The following is a 26,181-nucleotide window of genomic DNA, read 5'->3' as shown; positions in this document are numbered from 1 at the left end:
GGAAATTTTCAGAAGACTGTCAATAAGCTTGTGAAATTATTCACAATGAAATAGAGCGATGTGCCCAAAGGCTTACTATGCTTTGTAACATGCAGATTATAAAGTGGTCTAAAGCAAGCTTCTACTTCAGGGTTTGTTTGGGGGGGGAGACGGCAGGGGGAAATGACTTGCCCAGAGGAGCGTCACCCTGAATAAGAGGTGTGATCCTAGTGTTCAGAGGAAACAGGAAAGGTGGCCCCTAAGGAATTATATGCCATTTGCTGTCCAGGGCCAGGTGTTACAGTAAACTGAACTATTCCTGGAAAACAGCTTTCAGCTGTGACTGGACCAAGTCCTAGGCCCGGTACTGCAGAGGCCAATGCGAGTCTAGCAGGCCGAGGACCTAGATGACTTCCCCTTCCAGCTGTGTCATAGGTAGCTAGCCTTTCCCCGGTGTTGTAACATAAGCCTACAAGACCCGCATCATCCGCTTTCCTCCAGCTCGGGCCTGGGCGCTGCTGATGTTGTAGCGGAAGCAGCTGGGGGGCAAACGGGGAGGGAGAGTCTCTGGGGGTCTGTGTGGTGCGGCCGGCCACATGCAGCATCCCATGGGTGCTGCTGCCGTGGGAGGGGGCAGGAGGCGTGTCTGGGACACCCGAGGTTGGTGGTCGCCCGAGGCTCTAGAGGCACCTGCCCCGCCAGCTTGGTCTCAGCCTCTAGCCGCCGAGATTCTATTTAGAAGCCTGTAACGTTGCCAAACCCCGCCCTTCCCTCGAGCCGCCCAATGGGGCGTCTCCCTGGGAGTTGAGCGGCTGAGGCCCCGCCCCCAAGGGAGTTCTGCGAGCCAATGGGAAGCGGGCGGCGGGTGCGATCCACCTGCGGATCCTGGAGCCGGGGAGTGAGCCGAGCTAGCCAGAAAAGCCGACAAAACCCGTTTGTGTGGCACTGGCAGCCTGCGCTGCGCGCTGCTCTGCGCCCCCTCCCCAGTGCCCGGGCCGCCGCCAGCCACCGTCCCAACCCGCCGGGCCAGTTCTGCCGCCCGCTGGCTGCCAGACATGACACAAGACTACGACAAGTAAGTGAGCGAGCGAGCGAGCGGGGAGAGTCGGGCCCGGCCGGGCCGGTGCTGCTGCCCGCATCTTTCCACCACCGCAGGACGGGTGCACGGCGGGGAACGCGAGGGAGCAGCGGCTGACTGGGGCTTTTCGTGCCGGCGCTGCCGGCTCCCTAGCAGGGGTGGCCGCGGAAGGCGGCAGCTGCCGGGGCTCCTGCTGTGACCCGCGGCTGGCTAGTGTCAGCCCCTCCCTGCCGGCGGTTCGGGGCGAGTGTCCCGTCGCCGGCCCGGGCGCCTCACCCCTCTCGGCCCTTGGTGGAACAGCCCCGTTCCTGCCCGGCGGCCCGGCCCGACGCAGCCAGGGAGGCTCTTCTGGGCGCTGGGCAGAGCCCTCGGGGGCGGGGTGGGGGTGCGTGTTCCCCGGGCAGACTCCGTAGCACCTGTTCCTGCGGCTGCCGGGAGCCAGGTACGGAAACTTCAGCCAGTCCAGCGCCGCCTGCGCTCCGTCCACCCCGCCGCCTGCCCGGTGCAGCGCGGGCCTCCGACCGGCAGCTGGACCCGGGATCAGGCTCTCGCATCTCCGGGCTGCCTGCGGCAAATCCGCCAAGACCCCCCGCTTATCACCACCTTTCCCGCCCCTTCTCTAAATAATGCGCTCTCCGGGTCACAGCCCGGCGACTTTAACCGCGAATCACGCGCTGATTTCTGGCCGGGGGAAAGCTCGTGTCTTCCGCCTGGGCTGGGCTGGGCTGGGAGGAGAACTTCTGACTTAGCCATAGGTTTCTGCAGGGGCCTCCCAGCTTTAGCACGCATCTTTGGGACTCATCCGTCCCCCGCCCCTCTCTGCGTGCAGCCCTGGCTGGGATCTCGACTGGCCCGCTTGCTGCTGGGGGAAGCTGGGAGGAAGGATCAGCTGGTCTCCAGGATCAGCCTGTGTCTGAAGTTTAGCGCACTTCTTTTTTTTGGAATCTCTTCCCCCCCCATCAAACTATCGAGAAGACAGCCCGACTTTGAAACTCGACACCTGTTCTGAGGCGTTGGTCACCGTCTTCCTCCTCCTCCTCCTCCTCCCGTTCTCTTTAAATGCTGAGGGCTGCAACAATCAGTCCGCGTCTGTCAGGAGGAGCCAGGCTCTCAGCCTTCAGAAGTGCACAGGGGACTCTGGCCGTTCACCTGGCCCACAGCACTTGTTTCGATGGTCTTTTCTAATGCAGGATCTTATGGAATCGCTGTGTGGGCCGCTTTTTTCTCCTTTTCTTGAAGATTTAAGGACAAAGGCTGGGAACTGAGAGCAGCATTAACTGGGGCGTCGTTATTTGAGGCACACCTAGCTTTTTTAATGACTGGAACATTGTTGCTCTAATTTAAAGAGATTTACTGGGTTTGGTCTTTGGCAATATTTGACTTTGATGCACGGATTTGTCAAAACTGTCTTTTAAAACACTAGGAGCTGCTTATATACTGTAGATCCAAGATCTCATGGATTTTTATGAAACTCACCCTACTGGAAAAATGGACTTCTCCAGGTAATCTGGTGTTTTTAGCAGTCAGCTGGAGAATCTATCAAAAATCTTTACCATAATCAGAAGTCCAAAATATTAGATTGTAAACTCTTTGGGAGCAGGGACCTTGTCTTTGTGCCTACATGTTATAAAGTCACAGTTGCTATTTGCTCTTTGCAAGTAGGTGCTTTGGTGGAGCTCTGGTAGCCTTGTATATAGGCAGACTCTTGGACCGGTCTTTGCTGTATGTGTAATATGCAAATATTAAATACAAATAAGTGTTAGTTACAATGAAATATTTCAGAATTACTTGATTTCTTGTAGCATTTGCAGCATGGATAATGTAGGTTGTTTTCCATTCAAGAATATGGAATACTGGGCAATACCTAAAAATTACATTTAAAATGCCTTTTTTCCCCCCACCAAGACCTATTTTACATGTTCATAACTTTTACAAACTTTTAAAAGATAATGTGTGCTTTAAATCTGTCATCTCAAATTTGGAATGTATGCTTGATATTTGAAACAGTGCTTTTTATTACATGTGGAATGCCCCTGGTTTCTGAGAGAGAAATGTGCATGTATGTATAATGTCAGAAGTTTCAAAACTAATCTGATGCTTAATCTCTGCATGGTGGTTTGGCCAATTAATTTTACTGGGATGTATAACAATCATCAAAGAGACCCTGTACATATTTGCAGAATATTTTGAGGTTCCTGTTAGTGCTTTGAGATCCATCAGTCATTCAATTACTACTAGCTCTAGATCTGACACTCTATCTGTTTAAACAGGAATAAGATCGCACTTCAAAAGAGAGTATTTAGCAAAAACTTATGTTCAGATGTCTGGGGTTTTTTAGAGTATATTTTATAAACAACACAATATAGTGGTGCAAAATGTAAATGTTTCTATTAGAACATATTTGTGCTTAAAGTGTTGGATGCTAGTAGTTTAACTGCAAATCAGTTTGAGTTCAATTGGCAACTTTTATCATTGTTTGTGTATCTAGGTGTGTGTCCTGGTTCATGACTAGGGCTCTTGGTGCAATGATAATACAAACAATAATACTTATTCAAAATGTTCAAGGTGCTCAAATAATAGGATGATGGGTGCCAGATAAATACAGAAAGAGAGAGAGAACCTTGTCAGTTCTCAAGATTGACCTGGAGACTCATTACAAATGACTACATTTTTTGACTTGATAAACCAGCAGCAAATGTAAATCAATGCATCATAAAATATGCTTTGTTCATTTACTTGGACAATTGTAGGCTGGGTCTTTTATAAGTTGTCCTATTATTCTAGTAAGTGGACTGTATGCTATTTTGTAAAAGGAATAGTCTAAAAAATGGGAGGCCTCACTAAGGCCCTCTGTGTCACAGGGAATCTTGTTGAGCATTTCTCTAAGATAGACGAGGCCTAACAGTCCCCCCATGTCTAAACCTCACTCTGTCTTCTGGACTGTAAACTCATTGGGACAGAGACTGCCTTTATCTCTCTGTTTGTTTGCTACAGCACCAAGCACACATTCTGTGTAAAACAAATAATAAAAAGCACTCTTCTGTTGAGAGTGTGCTAGCAAATGGATTGTGACAATGAGTTTTTTTTTTTTCTTTTGAGAGTGAGAATTATTGGTTTTGCAGATTAGCAGAATCAGAAATAATAGGTTCTAGTGCATGAACAAATTGCACACACAAAAAAAGTAGAAAAATATTACAAAAATAATAGATCAGGACTGTGCTATTGTTACACCATCACTACAGTACAGAGAACACGCACGTTCCTGTAATGTTTTCCCACTTTTTTGCAATTCGGTCAAGCAGAAAACAAACCAACTCATTTGAAGTATTTAAATGAACAATAGAAGATTTATTTCCAAAACTTGCTAATAGCATCCAATACTTTATGCACAGATCACTGTGCCAATAGACATATCGAAATCTAAAACTCATCGCAGGTCAATCGTCAGAAAAACACATGTCTGACTGTCTTTTATAAAAATGTTCTCTTTTTTCCTAAAAGAACCTGTAATCCTGTTAAGGGATTGAGTTACTGCCAAACCCTACACTTTGTTGATAATTCTAAAGATAATTCTTTCTACACTCCTTTTAGAGGAGGTAGGTTACCTTTAGGGCAATTGTGCATTTTATTTGGGTGTTGCAACGAGAGACGAGGCTTACAAAAAACATGTAGTTTCTGAGTTTACTGGATTTCAGATAGTAGGCTGCTCAGTTTGTTCTGAATGTTTTTGCGTTTAGATTAATTTTCCTTCCATGTGAATCTTCTCACCTTGCTGAAGGGGACTGAACATCACATTTAAATGCCAAGCGAGGTTGACTCAGCCCTTAGTTCAACTTCCAGAAGGTGGATAAGATGAGTTACTACAGGTGACTCAATCTGATCCATTCTGTGTGGACATCTAAAAATCCCTTGTCATTTCCATATGAGTGAGTGGGTGTTTGTCCTGTGTCCTTGGAGAAAATTCAAACTTTTCCCATTGTTGGGCAATTTGCATTGTGCCAATTTGCGACTCTACACCAGAGATGGCTCCTTTTTAGTGGCTGTATGTCAGTCTATGTATATGTATCTGTATAAATCCCCCTTCATCCAGAACCTGCAAACCCTTACTCACATGAGTTGCCCTTAAAACATGCAAGTGGTCCCCATGACGTCAGTATGCCCACTTGAGTGAGTAAGGGTTTACAGATTCAAATCCATAGTTTGCAAAGTACTTAGTAATTTTCCTAGATGGAAGGAGTTATAAATGCGGGATATTTATTAAGATGTCAGTAATGTTTCACTTCTTCAATATTCTAATATGTTTCAATCTCTGCATAGTCCTGGGAGTAAGATTGAGAAAAAAAGTTGTTCCTTTTTCTTAGTTGGGGTGTGTGTGTGTGTGTGTGTGTGTGTGTGTGTTTGTGTGAGGGGGGGGATTCTTTTAAAAAAAAAAAAAATTGATGGTATCTTTCTTTTCTTTCAACTTCTGAAAAACAAAGAGTCCAAAGTCTGTAGTAAACATCAACTAGGGCTCCGTGCACATTGCGGGTGGAAGAACTGTTTGAACTGGTTTTAAACCAGTTCAGGCTAACTTGGTTTAAACACTGTTTGCTTGACCAATGTGGATGGAACCTAAATTTTAAAAACTGAGTTTTAAAATGTTAACTTATCTAGACTCATAAAACTGTGTGCTGCAAACACCATCTTTCCCCTCTTCCACCCATGTGTGCTTGGAGTTTTCTCCTTCACAATAAGAACAAAATGTTTTGAACAAATCTAATTATTTTTCATTATTTTCCAAAGTGTGGGTCTGTGGTGGGTTTTTTTTCTTATCTTTCCTGGTAGCCCACTGGGGTTGTGTCTCAAGACATTGTCCCAGGTTATTTCAATGGTAAACATACAATAAATAGCTGGGCTTCTATTGCCAGAAATTTGCACTGCCTTGTTGATCTGTGGTCTCCTTTGGCTACATTCCATGTATAGCATACAGGTAATCAGCAGCTTTTCATAACTTTCAGATATACCCCAAGGATTAAATAAGGTGTCTTTGAGGGAATTGTAAGACATAGAAAAGCAGAGTTAACTCTGTCTTGCAACATGACTGAGGTATTTGTTAATACAAACTCTCTAGTCCTGCATGACAAAGCATGAAGAGAGAGCTTGAATGAATCAGTAGCAAGCGACTGCTTTACAATACCCTAACCATTTTGTTTAGTAATATGCTAATAGTCCTGTGGCTATTAGGCTAATAAATTCAAAATAATTTTAGCGTTCTATGTTGGATTCCAAATATTTGCTCGCAGGGCAGTTATCATCTTCAACAGTTTTGTGATCTCACTTAGAGTCATGTAAATCCATTGAGTTCAGTGAGGTTACTCCTGATTTCTGCTGACATACATGAGATCAGAATCGGATTCCTAGTATTGATCTGTTGACTAACCATTGTGTCACATTAAATCATAATATTAACACAGTGAAAACCTGACTGCTAATTCTAAAGAGTTACAGAATTTGTGAAACTTGCTTATTATATACTTTTTGGATGCATTGTAACAAAGATTCATATTTTTTATGACCAAAGCAAAAGACCCGTGTTGGTTCTTCAGAATGACTCTCTCTACTCCCAGAGGCGTCCATACACCAGCGAAGATGAAGCCTGGAAGTCCTTTCTTGAAAATCCCCTTACAGCGGCCACCAAAGCCATGATGAGCATCAATGGTGACGAAGACAGTGCAGCTGCCTTGGGATTGCTGTATGACTATTACAAGGTAGTTTGGCACCAGTAACACTTCACAGCCAAAGGTGCACTTGTTTTGCCTGCATATAAAACAATAATTTGCTAGGGAATGTAAAGTAGCTGTTTGTGTAGTTGCTATTGATAGTGCAATTGAGGAGTCTGAGTTTCTGGTTCTAACTCTTCTTTTAAAAAAAAAAAAAATTAAAAACTTTGATTTTTCCAACAATAGATTTATTTTAAGCTAAGTAGAAATCAGTTCTGGAATTTTTTGTAATAGCTCAGGGTACTTGTGTAGCCTACCGACTCACATTTTTCAGGATGCAGTTTTTAATAGTTACTGGTTGAAATGCTGGAGTGTGTGTATATGAATATAAATATGTGAAGCAAGGATTGTCTTTGTGTTCTGTTAATACCGTGCCTAGTCCTATGGGATTCTGGACCACAACTGGGCCTCACAGGTGCTACCATAATATAAATAATATGAATAGAGATTTTAGGCTGGGATTTTCTAAGGAGCCTAAGAAAGCCAGGTGCCTGAATCCCATTTACTTTCACTGAGAACTGGATGCCTTACTCCTTTATCTCAGTCTGGTATCCCATTCTTGTTCATCAGATCACACTCCCTCTGCTCTCAAAGTCCCTCCCCAAGACTTACCCCTCCCAGGATGCACACAACAAGTGAACCAAAACAAATTCTTCCTTTCCCTGGATTTTGCTATCTTTTCTATTTCTGTCTTTATGGAACCGATGTAGCAGGAGTAAGTTCCTGCTTTGATCCTCCAAATAGATCCTGTCTTCATTTGGTGTCTGGAAGAGCACTGAGAGCATTGTTAATTATTGACAATCACAAATATATTCTCCAGCCTTTAGAACTACTACACTTGTCATATACAAAGAACATGCTTATTATTAAGAGTTGAACTGATTTTTCAAGCTTTACAGTAATATAAAACTGCATGGTGTGTATCTGTAAGTATTTTGTAATCTCTGATGCGGAGCTTAGTTTAGTCTGTAATGCCTGTGACACAATAATTGGTGTAAATATAATTATAACTGAGACACTTGTAGGAAAGCTTGCTTTCTGCCTTAAAAAGCTAAACCCCTCTGTGCTTCTTGTAATGGCACTGAAAAGGCTTTCCTGTCAGAGGACTTTAATCTGCTAAATCCATTTTTAAATGTGAAAAATTGTAAAGAGAAATTTGATGGAGGCTGTAGTGAAGAGCTTTTAGTGAAGTGCAAAGAATTTGCTGACATTGGTATTTTATTCAGGGTTTCCTTCCCTATACAGGGTTTCTGTGGACTATATGAAACATTTGGGGAAGGCGGATGTTCATGTGAAAAAAGTATAAAATGTTGGAAGACTTCATCTGTCATTTTCTGAGGTGAAGTTAAAGGGGCAGGTGGGAGCTTCTGATGTCTGGAGTAGAAAATTAAAGCCTAGTGGGGCTTCCACCCATAAAGGTTTTTGTAGAAAAATTTAAATTTTTTTCTTCTGAGCCAAGACTAGCCTAACTCTGAAAATGCTGCTAAGAAAGCCTTACAGCAAGAGTTTCAAAAGTTACTAGTGCTTTTTGGGTGCTCAACTTGACACCTATAAAGGGCTTCATTTTCAGAAAGTGCTGAGCACCTGCCTTCTGAAAATTGGACCCCTTTTTAGCACGTCTTAAAGTAGGCACCCAAAAATGGAGGTTCTCAAAATGACTAGTCACTCCAGAAAATCTTGACCTGTGTTCTTCTGGGGCTCTCTTATATCTCTATGCTACTTAAAAACCACTGGATTTTGAAGATTTTAATTGGAAGCAATTTAGAAAAGTACTGCTTTTACTAGGGTTTTCTGTCATCAGTCTATAATTACTATTACAAAAAATTAGGCGTTTCCAATATAATTTAAATAGCTTGCATTTGTCAGGTAAAGGTGCAGTATATCATCATGCTTACGCAGCATGTTTCAGTGCTGTGAGGTGTGGTGCTGGACGGAATTGTCCTTCTAATGTATGAATGCATTAGTTCTTTATCATTTAAATAGTATGAGCTAGGAGTGTCTCGTAGCTTTCATGTTTTATCAAAGTAGCTTGAGCCTCAGAATAAATAAAATTTAATGACCAAATAACAAGTAAGGTGTCTCCATTTGTATTTTTTTAAACAATTTATTTAGGAAGTTTTAACAAGTTTACAAATCCTTGCCATGTAAATATCAGAAACAAAATAATAATCATTACTATATTCCTGTATAATCTCTAAACAAAAGCTCACTGTTGTAATCTGATCTCTCTTTAAGAGTGTGTGACTCACTCTGTAATATGGTATCATTACACTACCCATGACATGTTGTCTCTAGGGATTTTTATTAAATTGAATGAACTCTCATGGATCTGTATTTGTAAGACCAAGTGGTGCAGTGCGCTAAGATGATATCTTCCAAATATAAAAAGGGGCTATATTTTTATATTTCACCTTCCTCTGCAGCATGTGACATAGATCAGTTGCAAGTTTAAACTAGTGTAAATGGCTGATTCTACATAACTTGAAGTCTTTTAAATCAGAATTTGAGGACTTCAGTAGTTCAGCCCGAGGTTCGAGGTCTATTACAGGAGTAGGTGGGTGAGTTCAGTGGCCTGCAATGTGCAGGAGGTCAGACTAGATAATCATGATGGTTCCTTCTGACCTGAAAGTCTATGAGATTGAAGGCAAATATCATCCTGTTCACAAGTATCCTGACTTTAGCAGATCTGTTTAATTCCTAATGCACATCATATCTCCCTCACAGCTTTATAAAACTGTCATTCTCAACTCTGGAATACTGGTTGGGGCTTTGCAGGTTAGGATGATAATGAGGCTTTATTTTTAAATAGTAAGATGTTGTGAAGTGGAGAACTAGATGGCTCAGATGGTTGGTAATAATGGAATATAGAGCATTTTTTCTCTCTCCAGGTTGCTGCTTCATATCTGGTCCAAATCAGTAATTGACAAACTATTACTGAGAACTGATCAGTGACTTATGTCAGAGGCATCATGGTCTAGTGCATAGAGAATCATCCTTTATGTTAAGGGTATATTTAAAAATGTATTAAAATATCTTACTCCTGTATTAACTCATTATAAACTTAATAGAGTCCAAAGGGTCAATAGGTTGCTTATAACCATGGTTTATAGTCATCTATAACACCTTCTACTGATGTGGATATAGCTATCTATTAATCATGCTTACTCTTTCATAACTGATAAATATACCATTAATATAATATATATAATATAGCTAATATAAAGTGTGACTGAACAGAATATGGGACTGCCTGTTAGGAACTCATCCAAGATCTGCTGCTGTTTTTTTGTTTTTTGTTTTTTTTTCTGTGGTTTGGACAAATTGCTCAGGGCCTGATTTTTTCAGAGGTATTAAATATTCACTAACTTCACTTGGAGTTGTGGGAGCTCAGATCCCCTGAAGAGCAAGCCATCAGCCTCTCTGTCTGCTTCCCCAGGCATAGAATGGGGATATCATCTACCTTATAGGGACACAGTGAGAATTAGCTAATGTTTGCATATTGCTTTGTGAAAATAAAAGGCTCTATAAAGGCCAAATATTGTCATTATTAAACAAGCTTAGTGGTTTCATTCTAGTTCCCAGGGAAAGTGTCCAGGACCAGTCCCAAAAAATACCCTACTAAAAGTCTCCGCAGAGGCAAGGTGTGAATGGGCAAGAAGAAACTGATCTACGGAACCCCTGTGGGTAGACGGAGGACGTCACTCTTCAGAGCTGTTGAGCTGATCACTTTCCCAAGCAATAAAGTCACCACACAAATTGAACCTGTTAGTTTTCTCTTTATCGGAGCTGTTAGTTTACAACTCTGTATTTTCCCTCCAGTTCCATTATTCCAGTTGCTGACACTTGATAAGAGGAGATGATCTTTCCAGTCAGGTTGGAAAGTTGTCCCTCTCCAAGGTTTAAGCAGTTTCTATCTTAACTTTCTATGCAGGAATCTAAATTCCAAAGCACCTCCCCATTGTATTAGTTTGGGTTCCTTTTAGCAGTGTATGGAACAAACTTGATTGCCTAAAACAACAGTGGGGCTGATACATTTTGGCATTGTAAAGACTTACTGATGTTAACTGTGCTTTAAATAATTGATATGTAACAGAGTGATACTTAGCTTGCCAAACCGGGGAGAGGGGGAGAATGGCACATTCTTTTGGATGAGCTAACTTTGTTTGGATAGGAACAGTTAAATTCTCCACATATGTCTTAACCTCCAGGTTCCCAGAGAAAGAAGGACTTCAACAGCAAAACCAGATGTAGATCACCCTGACCAAGATCATGGCAAAAGGTACTGGATTCTACTGTTGCATGTTTGCTTTAACTGACATCCTGATACACCACTCAGGCTGCTTAAATGAAGTTTGCTGCCATACCTGCAGCAGCGCGCCTGCATTTGTAATGGAGGTTGAAGTCTCTTCTGCTGCACTGTCAAGGCACAGCAACTCTTGAAACAACCCGAGGGCTAGATTGTGGAGTTATCACAGGTTTCGGAGTCCAGGAGAGCAGGTAGTTGAGCTGCCCCAGGATCAGACTAGGGAGTGAATTTTGACTTGGAAAGTCAAAGTTCCGCCCACTTCTCATGTCTGTCCATTTGTGCAAGAGCCGGAGTAGTAGTACAGTGGAACTGGTCTCTTTCCCCCTCCCACACCTGTGTGAACTAGTGACAATACTCCTTTCAGGGCAGTAAGGAGGTGGCTGATAACCCTTTACTCCCCAGTGTTTGCACAAGGTTGATTGAGCCTTAATGGGCGGGTCCTGATCCTCCAAGCACCCTCAGGATTAGGTCCTTACATAAATCCCATCAGTTACTAGGCGCTACAGCACTGGATGCATTGGAATATGTAGTCAGGACTAATTTGAATGGGGTGCCATAAAATGTTGCAAGGTATTTGTTGTTTGCAGAACCTGTGGTTCTGATTCATTAGTTTCATTTGCATACATTTTGTGGGCTTTCTTTTATTCGAGGGAGGGGGGAACACCAACAAAACCATGGGCTCATAAAACATCATAAATATAAATTAACCTTAAGTCCCACTCCTTACTGCCCTCTTTCTGTAACTCTAAGCTGAGCAAGACAGGTTTAAATTGCTCCAGTTCTCCTAACAAGCTGATGCAGTCTGTCAAGGGAGACAGAAATCAGTGTGGTGGTGTAGTATGTAAACTTGTATATAAGCTAATCACGTGACTCCCTCAATGCTTGATGCCCTGACAGCAGGGCCCCTGGTGTATTGCATTTTGGGTGGCTGAGTTTGTGGGCTGCTAATGTTTTAAGGCCAGGTGTGTAGTATTCTAGCTGAGAATTAGGGTCATAGTAATCAGAAATGGAAAAGATTTTTATAAATTCTAGAGCCCTCATCCCTGGATATAATTGATCATCACCAATACAGGAAGCTGTTATTCTGCTTCACCTTAGCCAAAAGCCCAATAAACATTTCTAGTCCTGCTTAACCAGAGAAAGGACTGTTCAATGCTGTTTATTTTGAGCCTTTTTTCTCTTAAAGGAACAGCATCCCGACGGAACAATCGCTCATTTCTGCTGGGGAAAACAGAGTGCAGGTTCTGAAAAATGTGCCTTTCAATATCGTTCTTCCACATGCTACCCAAATGGGCATGGACAAGAGAGGCCACCTGACGACCCCCGACACCACTGTCACTGTTTCCATTGCAACAATGCCCACGCATTCGATTAAAACAGAAACGCAGCCCCATGGCTTCACTGTGGGCATCCCTCCCACTGCCTACCACCCTGAGCCCCCCGAACGGGTGGTGGTTTTTGACCGAAATCTCAACCCTGATCAATTTAGTTCCAGTGCTCCACCTCAGAACTCCCAGAGGCGCACGCCAGACTCCACCTTCTCAGAGACCTTCAAAGAAGGAGTGCAAGAGGTACAGGGATCACCCGCCATCTTCTCTGTGCATGCGTGTGTGTGTTTGCGCAACCCCGTCAGTGCATGGATATCATGTTGCATCTCAAATTGTTATGTAAACCTGAAATCTCAGTCCAGTGGATTAGAAATAGAAGACTTTCCCAGAAAGGTCCATAGGTATAATTTAGTGAATTCAATCTATAAAACAAGAAATCGTTTTCAAAAGCAAATGGCTAATCTTACAAATGACGGATGCTTTGGCTAAATAGCTTGTGGCAATAATCATCTGTCAGCAGCAACAGTGAAATTAACAGTGTGCCAAATTTTCAAGAGCTCTACACCCGAAAGCTCCTATTTAGACACCTAAATAAAATGGCTAGATTTTTCACAAGTGCTCGGCTTCCATTATCAGTGGGAGCAATTGGGTGCTATGCACTTGTGAAAATCTGGCCACTTTCTCTAGGTGCCTAAATGAGAGCTCAGCGCTCACCAAAATCTGTTTTTGTTTTTAATTTGTTTGATTGTATCTATTGAAATCTACAGGGTCACCAAAGCTTCCTTTTAAATTCTCAGTCCATATTAGTGAGGGGCATAGCTTCCATCCATTGGCAAGCTTCTGGAAGGCTTGATTTTAAAAAGTTACCACAAACTGGCCCAGAGTGGGGTTGCTAGATCTGGTGCTTAACTGGCATATAAAGCATCATTTGACGGGGGCCCATAAAGAGTATACTCTATGTGCTCACCACAATCCCTAGTTGTCAGATATTCAAGACATCTGCCTGAAACAGGGCTGTAACCTGGCAATTGTTCAATCTTGATTCTGTTGCCTGAATAAATTATCGGTATTTTCAGGTTTTCTTTCCTGCTGAACTAAATCTGCGGATGGCCAGCATGGGTTCGGAGGACTACGTTTTTGACAGCATTGCTGGGTAATACTTTAACTGCCAATTTGTTCATGACTAATGGGTGTGGCTTGCTCATGAATTCTCTTTTGCATTGACTTTCTTTAGGCTTGATTCTCAGAGGTGCTGAGTGCACCTGCTACTCCCATTGATTCTCAGAGGTGCTGAGTGCACCTGCTACTCCCATTGATTTCAGCGGGAGTTGTGCCCAACAACCTGGAAAGTCATGTCTGCAATTTTTTAGGATAACTACCTTTGTTGGGTTGATAATGGCACTGTACTGCCCTCTGGAAGTGTTACCTTGGCTTCTAACTGAGTTTGTTAGGGTGAGATCCATCCAGTCACTTAAGAGAAGAATAATTATTGCAGAACCCTCCTGGGGCTGGCTGCCAAGTGCCTTACTCCAATAGACAGCCAGAGATGTTTGCTTGCCCTCTCCATGCTGAGAATCTGTAGCAGGCACAGGAAGTTTGCTGTGTGTGGATTTTGTGTATGGAGACTTACAATGGGGAATGGGTGTGGGGGTTGTGTTTTTTTTTTTTTGGGTTGGAAATGAAACACTGGGAGGTGGGGCAGAGCCTAGCAGCCTTAACAGCAAATCAGTTTATTTTATTCATTGATACAAACTTTCCTATTAGATAAAGGCAACATGTTGCAGTAAGTCTACATAGGCAGCCTCCGATCCTACATGCTGTCTGTCTGTGGACTTCAAGAGCAAAGAGCTTTTCTAAACATTTTCTCATGAGGGGAAATGATGGTCAACAAATGGGCTAGTCTTGCTTCTCCTTCCCTTTTGAGGGTTTAGGATCTCAACTAAGAAGTCTGGAATTTCTCCAAATTAAATGTAAAACACTTAGCTTCCTGGCAAACTCTTTAGCGATCAATGTCCTTTTTGTCTCCTAGGAATAACTTTGAATACACCCTAGAAGCTTCCAAGTCACTTCGTCAGAAGCCAGGGGACAGCACAATGACATACCTAAACAAGGGTCAGTTTTATCCAATCACCCTTAAAGAAGTCAGCAGCAGTGAAGGAGTTCACCACCCAATCAGCAAAGTCAGAGTGAGTGGCAACTCTTACTGCTTCTCGGAAGAAGTGTTGTGGGTAGTATTGCTTATTGGAGGTGCTGGCCTGACTGCCTGAAATCCCCTAGTCACACAACAGTCCAAACTGAAGCTCACACCAGCAGGCCCAGCTTTTCCACTCTGTCATGCCAACGAAGAAGGTTAAGTCGGTTTCCAGGCCTGTTTGCTCGCTGGTGTCTCTGAGCCTGCCAAGCAAGCGAGTCAGTAGTGATGATGGGATTTATGCGATGTGGACATCTGAAAGGAGGGCATCCAACTCTCTTTGTGGGGGCGACTTCTGACCGCCTTGTTCCTTTATGGCCTTGAAGAACATTAGCGTATTTGTTTCCATTCTAAAGAGAATTCTGCATTGCCAGGCACAACTTGGCTTTTCCTAAGCTTTGAAAGCCAAATGCAGGAAACCTAATACCAAGTAAAAGCTTCCAAAACAAATTTACTCTGTGGCCTTTAAAGTTTTTTCTCTCTCCCTACCCCCTTCCTCTTCATGAAGAGCGTCATCTTGGTTGTGTTTGCCGAAGACAAAACAAGAGAAGATCAGCACAGGCACTGGAAGTACTGGCACTCAAGACAACATACGGCCAAACAAAGATGCATTGACATTGGTAAGAAATGCTCGAGTTACGGGTGTGAAGCTCTAAACCTGATTTCCTTGGCAGGGTTTGGCCTTCTACTGGTACTTCATTTTTAAAGGAAACCTTCAGACCAGGCTGACCACTCTTCTTAGCTTTGTGGCAAAACCAAAGGGATGTTTTTTGGCCAAGATATTTTCAGAAGGGACTAGGGATTTTGGTGGCCTCAATTCGAGGGGGGAAGGGGTGGCTAAGGTTAGATGCCTTGAAGAGGCCAGATTTTCAGAAAATGCCACGTGGCCCCTGAAAGAAATGGCCATTTTGGGGTGTCTCAAATTGGGGCATCCAAAAATTTGAGGTGGCCCCCAATCACTAGTTGTGTTTAAAAAGCTTGGCTCATATAGCTAAACTGCACTTGGGGGGCTTTGCGAGTTTTCTAAACAGTCAGTGTATTCAGGGGACAAACTCCAGCGCTCCTTGGTTTCTCCTTCCTTCTGCTGCCCTTGCAGTGAGTCCTCAGTTCACTTAAAAAGAAAACACTGCAAATTTCCACTTGCCTACAGACAAGGCTGTGACTGGCCGGCTTCCAGATTTCCTTAGTTGAAGGCTGGGTTGTGCTCTCAGCCTTCTCCTTCTGTGAATAAAGGCAGGGATTAAGCACTTGGCACTTAAAGCTGACGTGCATGCAAATCTTCATTTATTATTGAAGGAGATTTATTGAGAGCTTATACCCTCGTCATGCAATATGACATTTCTCATACGTAACTATAGGTATGGCACAGACACATACCATGCTTGGCATTGCTGCTTTTCCCGCTTCAGTTTTTGGTTTAATTCTCCTCTGTCTCTCTCTTTTTTAATAATGCACTGCTTTCAACCTTTATTAATGATCCATTCCTGAAAGCCTTTCAAAGTCTTTAACCCTTAGCGTACTATGGGAGCGCTGCAGTTGCTATTCAGTTTGCTTTGTATGATTAAGATGCTCTCCTCTCCCTCCCACCAGCTGACTATAAGGAGAGCGTCAACACAATCAGTAACATTGAAGAGATTGCATACAATGCCGTATCCTTCACTTGGGATATTAATGACGAAGCAAAGGTATGTGACCCAGCTTATGTTTCCTGCTCTTTCAGCATATGGGGAAAGAAAGGCGGTGTGTGTGACCTGATTAGCATGTAATGAGTTTGTTTACAGTCTTGTGTTAAGAAATAGGCAAAATCTTGCTGGCTAAGAGTGTTTGTGTGACCAAATATTAAAAGCTGTGCAGTGACTAAGATTCTGAGCAGGGAGATCTGTCCTGCTGGGCAAATACTGACACATGGAAGCACCAAACTTCTTCCTAATTAGTGCTAGAGATGAGATTTAGTGTCATTGGGAACCAATATGTAGAACACTAGTAGTTGCCAGTAATTTTTTGGGGTGCTCCAACAGAAGGGTCAATTTGGCAATTTGCCAGGAACCTAGACTGCTGCACCTACATTGCATTAAACAGAGTAGATTGCAGCTGCCCTTATTTGTAGAGAGAGGTATGTTCCACTGAGACTACAGATTCTAGCGTGCAATGGTGCATTTTAATCTGAGTGGCATCCAGGTGAACTCACTGAGCCACCATCTGATCCTCAGTGGACCACTGTGTTAGGTAGTGGATGTACAGTGTCAGCAACTTTGCCAGCTGGTATGTTCGTTAATTGCAGCTGTTGCTGTTTGAAGCCATAACCCAAGTAGGGAGGATTTGTGCATCTTCAAAGGGCTAGAAAACCTGGCTAAAGAGAGCAAAGAGGGTCCAGTTTTGTTTGGATTATACCACTGCTAAGATAATATAATTGCAGCTTGCAAAGTGTTGTTAGAGGATTTTCTGTAGTTTGCTGACTCTTGCTGGTGTATTGTGTAATTCACCAAGGTTCGCCCCCATGCTGGTGGCACAGGGCTTTCTCTGTAAACTGGAGACTCCGTTTTCCTTCCTGTTTGAGACCAGCTGATCATATCCATTCACATCCTGTTTGATGCTGTAACTAACAAAATGGAGATGACTACAGATGCATACATCTAACATCCAGAATGACTTCCAAGTGCTGCGCCTGGAAGTAGTACTAATGGGGAAATGGCAGAACTCCACACTGCAAAGCATTTGACTGTTGTCTGTCTGGGGCTTTAAATGTCACAGTGCTTTACAGAACACACAGAAGACAAGGCCACTGCCCTGCTCAGTGTGTCAGAGAGACACTGGATGACCAGTGGGGATGTGTGAAGACATTGGGAAGGAAACCGCGTTGGGCAGCTTAATGACAGTGGGTTGTGGAGACTTAGGGGATGGGCAATGCGAAGCTGTTCCAAGTATTCTACTGCTAAATAAAGTAAATAATATCTACTCCTCACTGCCTAGCCATGATGGTTTTTATGCCTCCAACCTGAATAGTTTTGTAGCAGCATGTGTTCTCTGAAGCGACGTTACCAGTGAGGCTGGTATCAGATGCCAGTCTTTAACATTCATTGAACTGGGAACTTGCTGTCCTGGCTTTGTTCATGCCAAAAGAGATGGTTTTCCATTTTACCCTGGAATTGGGCAACAGGATGCCTTTTCCATGCAAATGTGCTGAAAGGTTTTGAATGTGTTTTGGGTCATGGAAGTGCTGGACTGTTCAGGCAGCTGGATGGAATAAGAGCTCCCATCAGTAGATTGTACAGGATCCAAGAGTAGAGAGCTACACACCATCTCACTGCTGCAGAATAGATTAATAATATTTCTCCCCAATGAACTCTGTTCTTTACAAAGACGAATTAACTGAGCTTCACAACAACCAGGAGATGTAGATAAGAACTTTTTCTGTTCAGACTGGGAAATTAAGACAATCTGTTTCACTGTTATGAAAAGGCTAGTTTAGTTCCTGAGGCAGCTGTAGCTGGTAAAGGCACAAACAGGAGAGCAGACAAAGATATGAACTAAAGGTTCGGTGTTGATCTTGGATACGTAAGTGAGTTTTATTACAATCCTGTGAAATCTGCTGTGCACCTGCGTGAGCAGAGAGGGGGAGAGTATTTTCTGGAACAGTGATGTGCATCCTGGGTTTATGAAAGTGGGATTGAGACCTCAATGTCTAAAAATAATTTTGGAGGGTTAGGTGGCTCAGGGAATTAATTAGTAGAAAGGGGAACAATTCTCCTCTAAGTCACTGATTCATATCCAGTGCAGGATAGTAGAGACTAAAGTCATTACTGTCGAATGGGTCTATGACGTCCTGTGTGAAATAAACAGGTGGTCTGGATCCATTTTTCAAATGCATGGGTGTTCACGTCAAAATTACCACTGACATAATTGGCACCCTTATTTGGCAATCTGAGCAGAGAGTCCAGGGACTGAATGCAGAAAGAGAGAGAGAGTGTAAAGTACCTTCTCTCTCCCCCCTCTGCCACCACTATGTATGGTTCCTCCAGGTGGGGTTGCGGCCACATGTTGGAGGAATTGTGCGGGGAAGCTTGTTCTATGCTTGCTCTGTGGGTAAATGGAGAATGGCAGCTTGAACCAGGGGTGTCAGCTTAGCATTAAATCTACACACGCAAGTAGCTTGAGCTGTAGGTTAGACAAACCCCCAAACTGGTGCTTTTGAGCCTGAGTCCTGACTACTGGAAACTTACAAAAACAAGTGAAACTGGAAGTCTAAAAAACTTCAATGCAGAATGAAGGAAGCAGGGGACATGTTGGCCTGAGTCTGGTGTTAGGCCTGTGCTTATCACTCTGTGGCTATGTCTACACTGCACTTGGGGGTGAGTCTCCCAGCTATCACTCTAAAAACAGTAGTGGGGAGATGGCAGCTCCAGCAGAGTCTTGCGCTAGCTACTCAAGCTCAGACCCAGTGCAGCCTCCGCATAGCTACTTGTACTTCACTAGTTTAAGCCCTGCTAGCTTGAGTCTGTCCACCATGGCTGCGAGGCTCATTTCTAGCTGCCACATACCCTGAGGTTTTACACAGCGGCAGATACACAAAGGGTTGCCTTTGTAGCAAGCACACTGGGTTTCTAAATCTCCTCCTATTTAAACCTTTAGTGTTTTTTTTTTTTTTTTTCCTTTGAGCAAATGCATTTGACAGTGAATCTTGATCAGCTTACTCATTGCCGGAGCTGTAGCTCTTTCTCAACTCTATGATCTTATCAGGAGGAGACTGAGCCAATTTCAACAATTTTTATTGCATGGTTCATTTACCTCACATTTTTTGACAAAAGCTTGTGTGGTGCAGTGTATGGAGAGGGTGGGGAAATGAGGCAAGAGTTGAGATTCCCATAATACAGGGAAGTTCTTCAAAGCAATAAGTACAAAGCTTTGTTTTTAATAATGACAGTGATCTTACATTGATAAAGTGTTTAACGAACTGATGTACAGTGGAGCCTTGATTATCTAGAGGGTGCTTACTCTGCCCTTCTCTTATCTGGAATAGTAGGCCCACAGCCAAGGGATTCGTCCTGCGATACTGGTTTTTCTTTTATTTCTTTTTCTTTCTCCCCACTGATTCTGGTTTCTAGTTACCTGTGAGAATGGCTAGGGCCGTTGCTGAATGTTAGAGATTTTCCTGCACTAGAGAAAGTGGTGGCAAACGGTGGGTGCTGGGCATTCATACCAGCGGTCGTGGCAAGCTCAGGCCTTTGTTCATGTGTATGATGTAACTTATGGGATAGGCACCCCGAGCACTGGATTGACGCCCATGTGTCTGTGTTTTAAAATTGTTAAGGTTAAAGTAAAAATCATCCCATGATACTGCTTCCATCTACTGTGATTCCAGTTCATTGTCGGTACATAGCTTTCCTTCTCAGCACAAATCCTTGAAGCAGGGTTTCTCGGAGTAACAATCCACAGCTGGGGAGAGGCTTTGGAACCCCCCCCCCCCCCCAAAAAAAAAAAAAGGGGGAGGGGGAAGAAAAGTCAGCCATGTAAATGAACATTTTCAAATGGAGTTTGTGTAATGAGTTTTGTAAAATATAATGGCACTGTTTTAGGTCATGAAAATATTCCTTTCTCTTAAACATGAAAATTGCTGCACTGCAGCTTATAAAACAGAAAACTCCTATTTCCTGAAACTGAAGTAGCTTGAAATGAAATCAGGAGTTTAGGAGACAGTGTGCATTGCATAGAGTGGTTCTCAGCAGTATTCTGCTGGGAGAATGCCCTGCCTCTGTGCAGCTTCAACCCTAGAGCTTTCCATGTGCATTGGCACTGATGCATCAGTAACCTGATGCAGGATATAGTGGTGCCAAGTCTCGCTTTGAGCGAGTACAGTGACAATGCAGCTGACCGTGTTTGTGCACTGTCTGTGCACCCATGTATGTAAACGTGTGAGAGGAGCCACTCCAAAATCAAATAGTGTAGACAAGGTTTAGAAGCAGTGCCCTGGTACTGTACAGCTATCCCTGCAGCAGCTCCCTGATGCCCCCTGCTGGCTACTCTGAGACAGCACAGGAGTTGGAGGGTAGGTGGGTCAGTATTTGCTGGGCTGGGCTGTGCAGGGGATAGTTAAATCCTATAAGGGCTGGGAACTGCTTTCCCCTAAGATGGGGAGAGCTGAGGGTGTTCCAAAAGGGTAGGAGGAAGCCTGGTCTGAGGGGGAGGGGAGAATCTGTTCATAGCAATTTCCTTTTTGGAGTCAGGAAGAGAGTGGGGATTTGGGAGGAGGGGGTGGAATGAAGGAAGATTGAAAGATGTCACGGAAAATGCATTGATACCGGAGAAGGGGAGAGGAAAATACTGAAATGGGGGCGGGTGGATAATGCCGAAGATGGCGCTCTCAGTTTGTATGAGCCAGTGATAAATGTAAGGTGTATGACTAAGTCATTCAGAAGTGCAGACAGGGAAATATTTAATTTGGGAGGTGGTATGGGAGAGGAAGAGAGTGACACGGATGGGGAAAGATGAACGTGGCTTAACCAGTGCAGCTGCTTGGCAGTGCTCGAGGTTTGGAGCATTGGGGGTGGCCTGGTGGGGATGGGTGAGTGGGCAGAGTGCTGGTGAGGGCATCAGATCACGATGGATGCCATAGATCGCATGGGAGGAGTGGATGGTCTCATGATTCACCTGCTGGGCTAGGACTCGGCAGATGGGGGGGGGGGTCCAGCTCTTTGTTCTGCCCCAGATTGCCTGTCACCTTGGACGAGTGGCTTACTCTCTTTGCCTGTGTTCCCTGTCTGTCAGTAAGGATAATAGTACTTCCTTGCTCCTTACCTTTTCTGTGCCTTATCTACTTACACAGTAAGCTATTTGGGCTAGGTCCCCTTTCTTCTTCTGCATTAGGCACTGCACATGTACATAATCGGGCTCTGCTCTCAGGTACAGCATCTAGTTGCTGGTTTAATAACAATAATGAAGATCACCACTAGCGCTGTCTCACTCTCAAAAATATGGTGTCTGTCTATATAAACATTTTATGGCCTCGCCCCAGCGATCTCCTCCTTTTTTCCATCCGTAACAAGCACCACTGTCCCATCACCTCTACTGGTGTGATAACAGACCTGCAGAACAAACCTGCTGTCCCTTAAATTTTGGGGACATGGCCTGGTTTCGTGTTAGTGAGAGTTGGATAATGCAACCAGCCTGGCTTCCTCAAGGTTGGCTGGCTGAGTGCAGATTCAGCGTTGCACTCCAGCTGAGATGATGCTTGAGTCCCTGCTCTGCTGGTATCTGAGACCCGAATTCAGCTGAGCTCGGTGTCTAATCAGGATTAGCCACTATGCTTTGAAATCTGGAATCTAAGGGCTCTGAAGTGGCTCCCCTGATTTATTCAAATCTTCCATTATCCATAAATTGTACTGTGTAAGCCTGTGACAGTATCCAGGAATCATTTCCCACACATGGAAATGTGGCTACGTGTGGAAAGATGATAATGTTTAATAGTACTAGCCAGCAATTTGGGAGAAGGAGGTGAAGGGCAAGGGAGCCTGCTCAGCTCATACTGTGGGCGGGGGAGATGTAGCTAGACAGAATGGTCTCACCTAGTTTGGAACATGATGAGGATATAGATATTAACACTCCATCTTATAAAGATTCCCTGGGACACTTCAATGAACACAAGTGATTTTTACCTGGATTTCATATCCTGTACAAATGCTATCTGTCTCCCTAGAGAGAGAGGTCAAGTGTGAAAAATCGGGATGGGGGTGGGGGTAATAGGTGTCTATGTATAGGACAAAGCCCCAAATATGAGGACTGTCACTATAAAATTGGGACATCTGGTCACCCTACCTCTCTAGCAGCACAGTGCCTCAGTGCGATTTTGTGCTGGCTAAAGAGACCCACCTACTGACTCAACAGCATAGCATCCTGCAGTTCCTAGGTAGATCCTTAAGGGACATGTCTACATTGCAGTTGAACACCCATGGCTGGCCCATATCAGCTGACTTGTGCTTGCTGGACTTGGGCTTGCAGGGCTGTAAAACTAAGGTGTAGGCAACTGGGCTCACACTAGAGCCCAACTCTGGGACGCTGGGCTCCAGCCCAAGCCAAATGTCGCACCTCAGTTTGTCTGTCTGAGCCCCATGAGCCAGTCAGCTGACCCAGGCCAACCATGGGCGTTCAACTGCAGAGTGGACATACCCTCACTTGTGTTCATTAAAGCTAGGGTATAGAAGGAAATAAAATGTATAGCACTGACATTCGGTGCCAGAGGACCTTACAGGAGTGATCCCTAAAACTGGAGATAGCTCTGGGATTTTTTTTTTTCTCACTCTTTCCTGCCTAGGAAAGTTGATGGGAAACCTGCCTTCAGAGACCTCTTAAATGACAGACAATCAGCTGTTTAATTGCTCTACTAAAGGTGGTGAAGAATTGTACCCAAACCCTTGGTAGATACAGGAGACTGCCTAAGAAGAGTGGTCTCTATACAGCGGAACCTGCCCCTGTATTGCAATCTTTATTAATGATCTGGAGGATGGGGTAGATTGTACCCTCAGCAAGTTTGCGGACGACAGTAAGCTGGGGGGAGTGGTAGATACCCTGCAAGGTAGGGATAGGATACAGAGTGACCTAAACAAACTGGAGGATTGGGCCAAAAGAAATCTAATGAGGTTCAACAAGGACAAGTGCAGAGTCCTCCACTTAAGAAGGAAGAATCCCATGCACAGCTATAGACTGGGGACCGACGAGCTGGGCAGCAGCTCTGCAGAAAAGGACCTGGGGGTAACAGTGGATAAAAAGCTGGATATGAGTCAGCAGTGTGCCCTGGTTGTCAAGAAGGCTAATGGCATATTGGGCTGCATTAGGAGGGGCATTGCCAGCAGGTCACGGGAAGTGATTATTCCCCTCTATTCGGCATTGGTGAGGCCGCATTTAGAATATTGTGTCCAGTTTTGGGCCCCCCACTACAAAAAGGATGTGGACAAGTTGGAGAGAGTGCAGCGGAGGGCAACCAAAATGATTAGGGGGCTGGAGCACAGGACTTATGAGGAGAGGCTGAGGGAACTGGGCTTGTTTAGTCTGCAAAAGAGAAGAGTGAGGGGGGATTTGATAGCGGCCTTTAACTACCTGAAAGGGGGTTCCAGGGAGGATGGGGCTAGGCTGTTCTCGGTGGTGGCAGATGACAGAACAAGGAGCAACGGTCTCAAGTTGCAGTGGGGGAGGTCTAGGTTGGACATTAGGAAAAAGTTTTTTACTAGGAGGGTGGTGAAGCACTGGAATGGGTTACCTAGGGAGGTGGTGGAATCTCCATCCTTAGAGGTTTTTAAGCTGAGGCTTGACAAAGCCCTGGTTGGGATGATATAGCTGAGGTTAGTCCTGCTTTGAGCAGGGGGTTGGACTAGATGACCTCCTGAGGTCCCTTCCAACTCTAATATTCTATGATTCTATGATAAGCAGGAGTCTCTGCTTTCACTGAACTGACTTTTCTGAAGAGGGTGGATCATTTACTGTGATTTGAAGCAAGAGTTATTTTTGTCTGGGTGGTTCTGAGATACTATTTTAATAAGTTCTAGCATAATTTTTGTTTGGTATTCACTGTAGGAACAATGTTAACTTTCTCTGTGTGAATATTGCATGTATTTATATGGATGCCAGTCTAATGAACCATCAGTCATGTCTCATTAAAATAAGGTGTTGCCATCTTTAGTTGCACTAAGAAGGTACAGGTTTGGTTAGTTGGAAATGAAACCGTGAAATATGAATGGGTGGGTTGTGAGTCAAATGTGTATTTGCATTGCCAATAAAAGAGAGGTGTCAGGTTGAAGCAAAGGCTGTAGAACCACAAATACGTAGGGCATAGGTGAATGCAGCATATGAAGTGTGGAGAGGAAGTCATATGAAGGTATACGTTAACGAGAAATGGATTTTTAAATAAATCATCCTGGAATTCCGGAGCACAAACCCAAGTTTCACTTATTCTTAACCACTGCAAGCGAGAAGCAAATTCTTGACTTCTGTTCCAATGCATCAGACCCTATCCTGTGAAATAGAACATGGACTCAAAGTTTGAAACTTCTTGTTTCTATTGGAGATGTTACCTTGTGCTGTTCAGTGTTTATAGTCAAATACAGGTACCCACAGCCTTTCGGATGCTCCATTAGAGGAGGAACTAATGGAATGCCTTGAAATACCTACTTTTACTGTGGAATATCAACTGTTTTCCCCCTCCCCAATCCATTGCTGTCACACTTCAGCTAACCCACTCCATTCTATGGCAAGATTTCAAGCTTTGGAAATATCCTTATGTTTCCGTCTCATGCTCTTGCTGGAAACTCGGTCCTTTTGGGTTTTTTTCCTGTTGCCATTTTCACCAGTCCTAGCACTATGGATTCTGGATAGGCTGGTGCTTCAGATATACAAATTGGAGCCATAGCACATGCAATAGGTCTGCACATCTACCAAACAATCCATATTTTGGGTGTTGGAGCCCACGGATGCATGTATTGCCCAACTTTTATCTCCATGCCTGCTCCCATGGCTCCCCACCCTGTGATACAAAAAACCATGAAGCATGTGGGAGGTAAAAGAATGAGTATTGTGACAGCATCAAAATTGGCTACACCTTGTTTGATCTTCATCAAGCACCGTCTTTTTAGAAGTGAAAATGTTCCCAGCAAGAGTTGTCCGTTTGTCTTTAGAGATTTCCCTTTTTGTTTTCCCAACCCTTACTGAAGGTGGTCTTAGGAAAACAATGTACTTTGGGCTGTCTGTATTAAATTAAAAACCTCTTTGCTTTAATGCAGCTCTTCTCTGGCAGACAATGAATGACTTGGATGTAATCCAGGCCCAGAGCTGCTTAGTCAATCTTTCATCAAGAGAAGTTGTGGTAGAACCTTTTGGCGAGTCCTTGAGTTGACTCCATGAATGGAAGGCAAAGCTACCACTGCTCTCTCTGTTGGAATCTCACTTCCGTTCCCAGAATACCTCTTTTTGTGTCAGGATGCTGGCAGAATGTCTCAAAGTTGTGGTGTTGTCAGACTAGACACGTGTATGTCTTCCATCTCTGTGTAGTGAGAGCTATCATGTACTACGATCACAAACATGGTAATCTTATGAGTGAACCAGTGGAAGTAGAATAAGAAATTGGTTGGAGTACCCGTACCTAAATAGTCCTCAAACTCTTTTATTTGGACTGGACAAATCCTTTTCCTATTGGCTGTGCTGGCTCCCGTTTCAAAAGTGACGAGGGGCTCTAACAGCTTTTTTCTGCATCCTCTGCTGTACCCTTTTAAATTTGGCCCAATCTGGGGTTTGCCATTGAGTTTGCATCCCATAGTAGCATGGCAAGAAATGTACTGCAGGCATCCTAGATACGTTTGTGCTTATCCATTGAGCCATGCATATCTGCAGATATCCACAGACCATTTTTTGCAGATCTCAAAGGCGGGGAAGCAGCTGGCTGCAGCTCATAGCCTTTGGGGCTGCTTTCCTGCCTTCAAGATTGGGGGGAGAGGGCTGACTGCCAATCAGCTGTTCAGTGGGGGTTGAGGGATAGCCACAGAGCAGCTGATTGGGGGTGG

The 26,181-nt window shown here is 44.0% G+C and overlaps 1 protein-coding gene across 3 annotated transcripts in view; it reads left to right on the top strand.

The window, feature by feature from the left end:
* Positions 1-244: 244 nt before the first annotated feature.
* Positions 245-26,181, top strand: part of GRHL1 (grainyhead like transcription factor 1) — a 56,161-nt gene continuing 30,224 nt past the window's right edge. For all 3 annotated transcript variants that reach the window (XM_067544780.1, XM_067544779.1, XM_067544781.1), the window contains exons 1-8: positions 245-1,054; positions 6,618-6,804; positions 11,025-11,095; positions 12,309-12,693; positions 13,527-13,603; positions 14,480-14,636; positions 15,150-15,261; positions 16,232-16,326. In XM_067544780.1, the coding sequence (XP_067400881.1) occupies positions 1,035-1,054; positions 6,618-6,804; positions 11,025-11,095; positions 12,309-12,693; positions 13,527-13,603; positions 14,480-14,636; positions 15,150-15,261; positions 16,232-16,326 (1,104 nt within the window). In that variant the 5' untranslated portion in view covers positions 245-1,034. The remainder of the gene's footprint in view (positions 1,055-6,617; positions 6,805-11,024; positions 11,096-12,308; positions 12,694-13,526; positions 13,604-14,479; positions 14,637-15,149; positions 15,262-16,231; positions 16,327-26,181) is intronic.

Source organism: Emydura macquarii, unplaced genomic scaffold, assembly GCF_026122565.2.
Source record: "Emydura macquarii macquarii isolate MOO-44397 ecotype Brisbane River unplaced genomic scaffold, CSIRO-AGI_Emac_v2 contig_1027, whole genome shotgun sequence".
NCBI classification, from domain to species: domain Eukaryota; kingdom Metazoa; phylum Chordata; order Testudines; family Chelidae; genus Emydura; species Emydura macquarii.
Note: the sequence above shows the minus strand (reverse complement) of the source record. Positions and strands in the feature narration are given on the sequence as shown.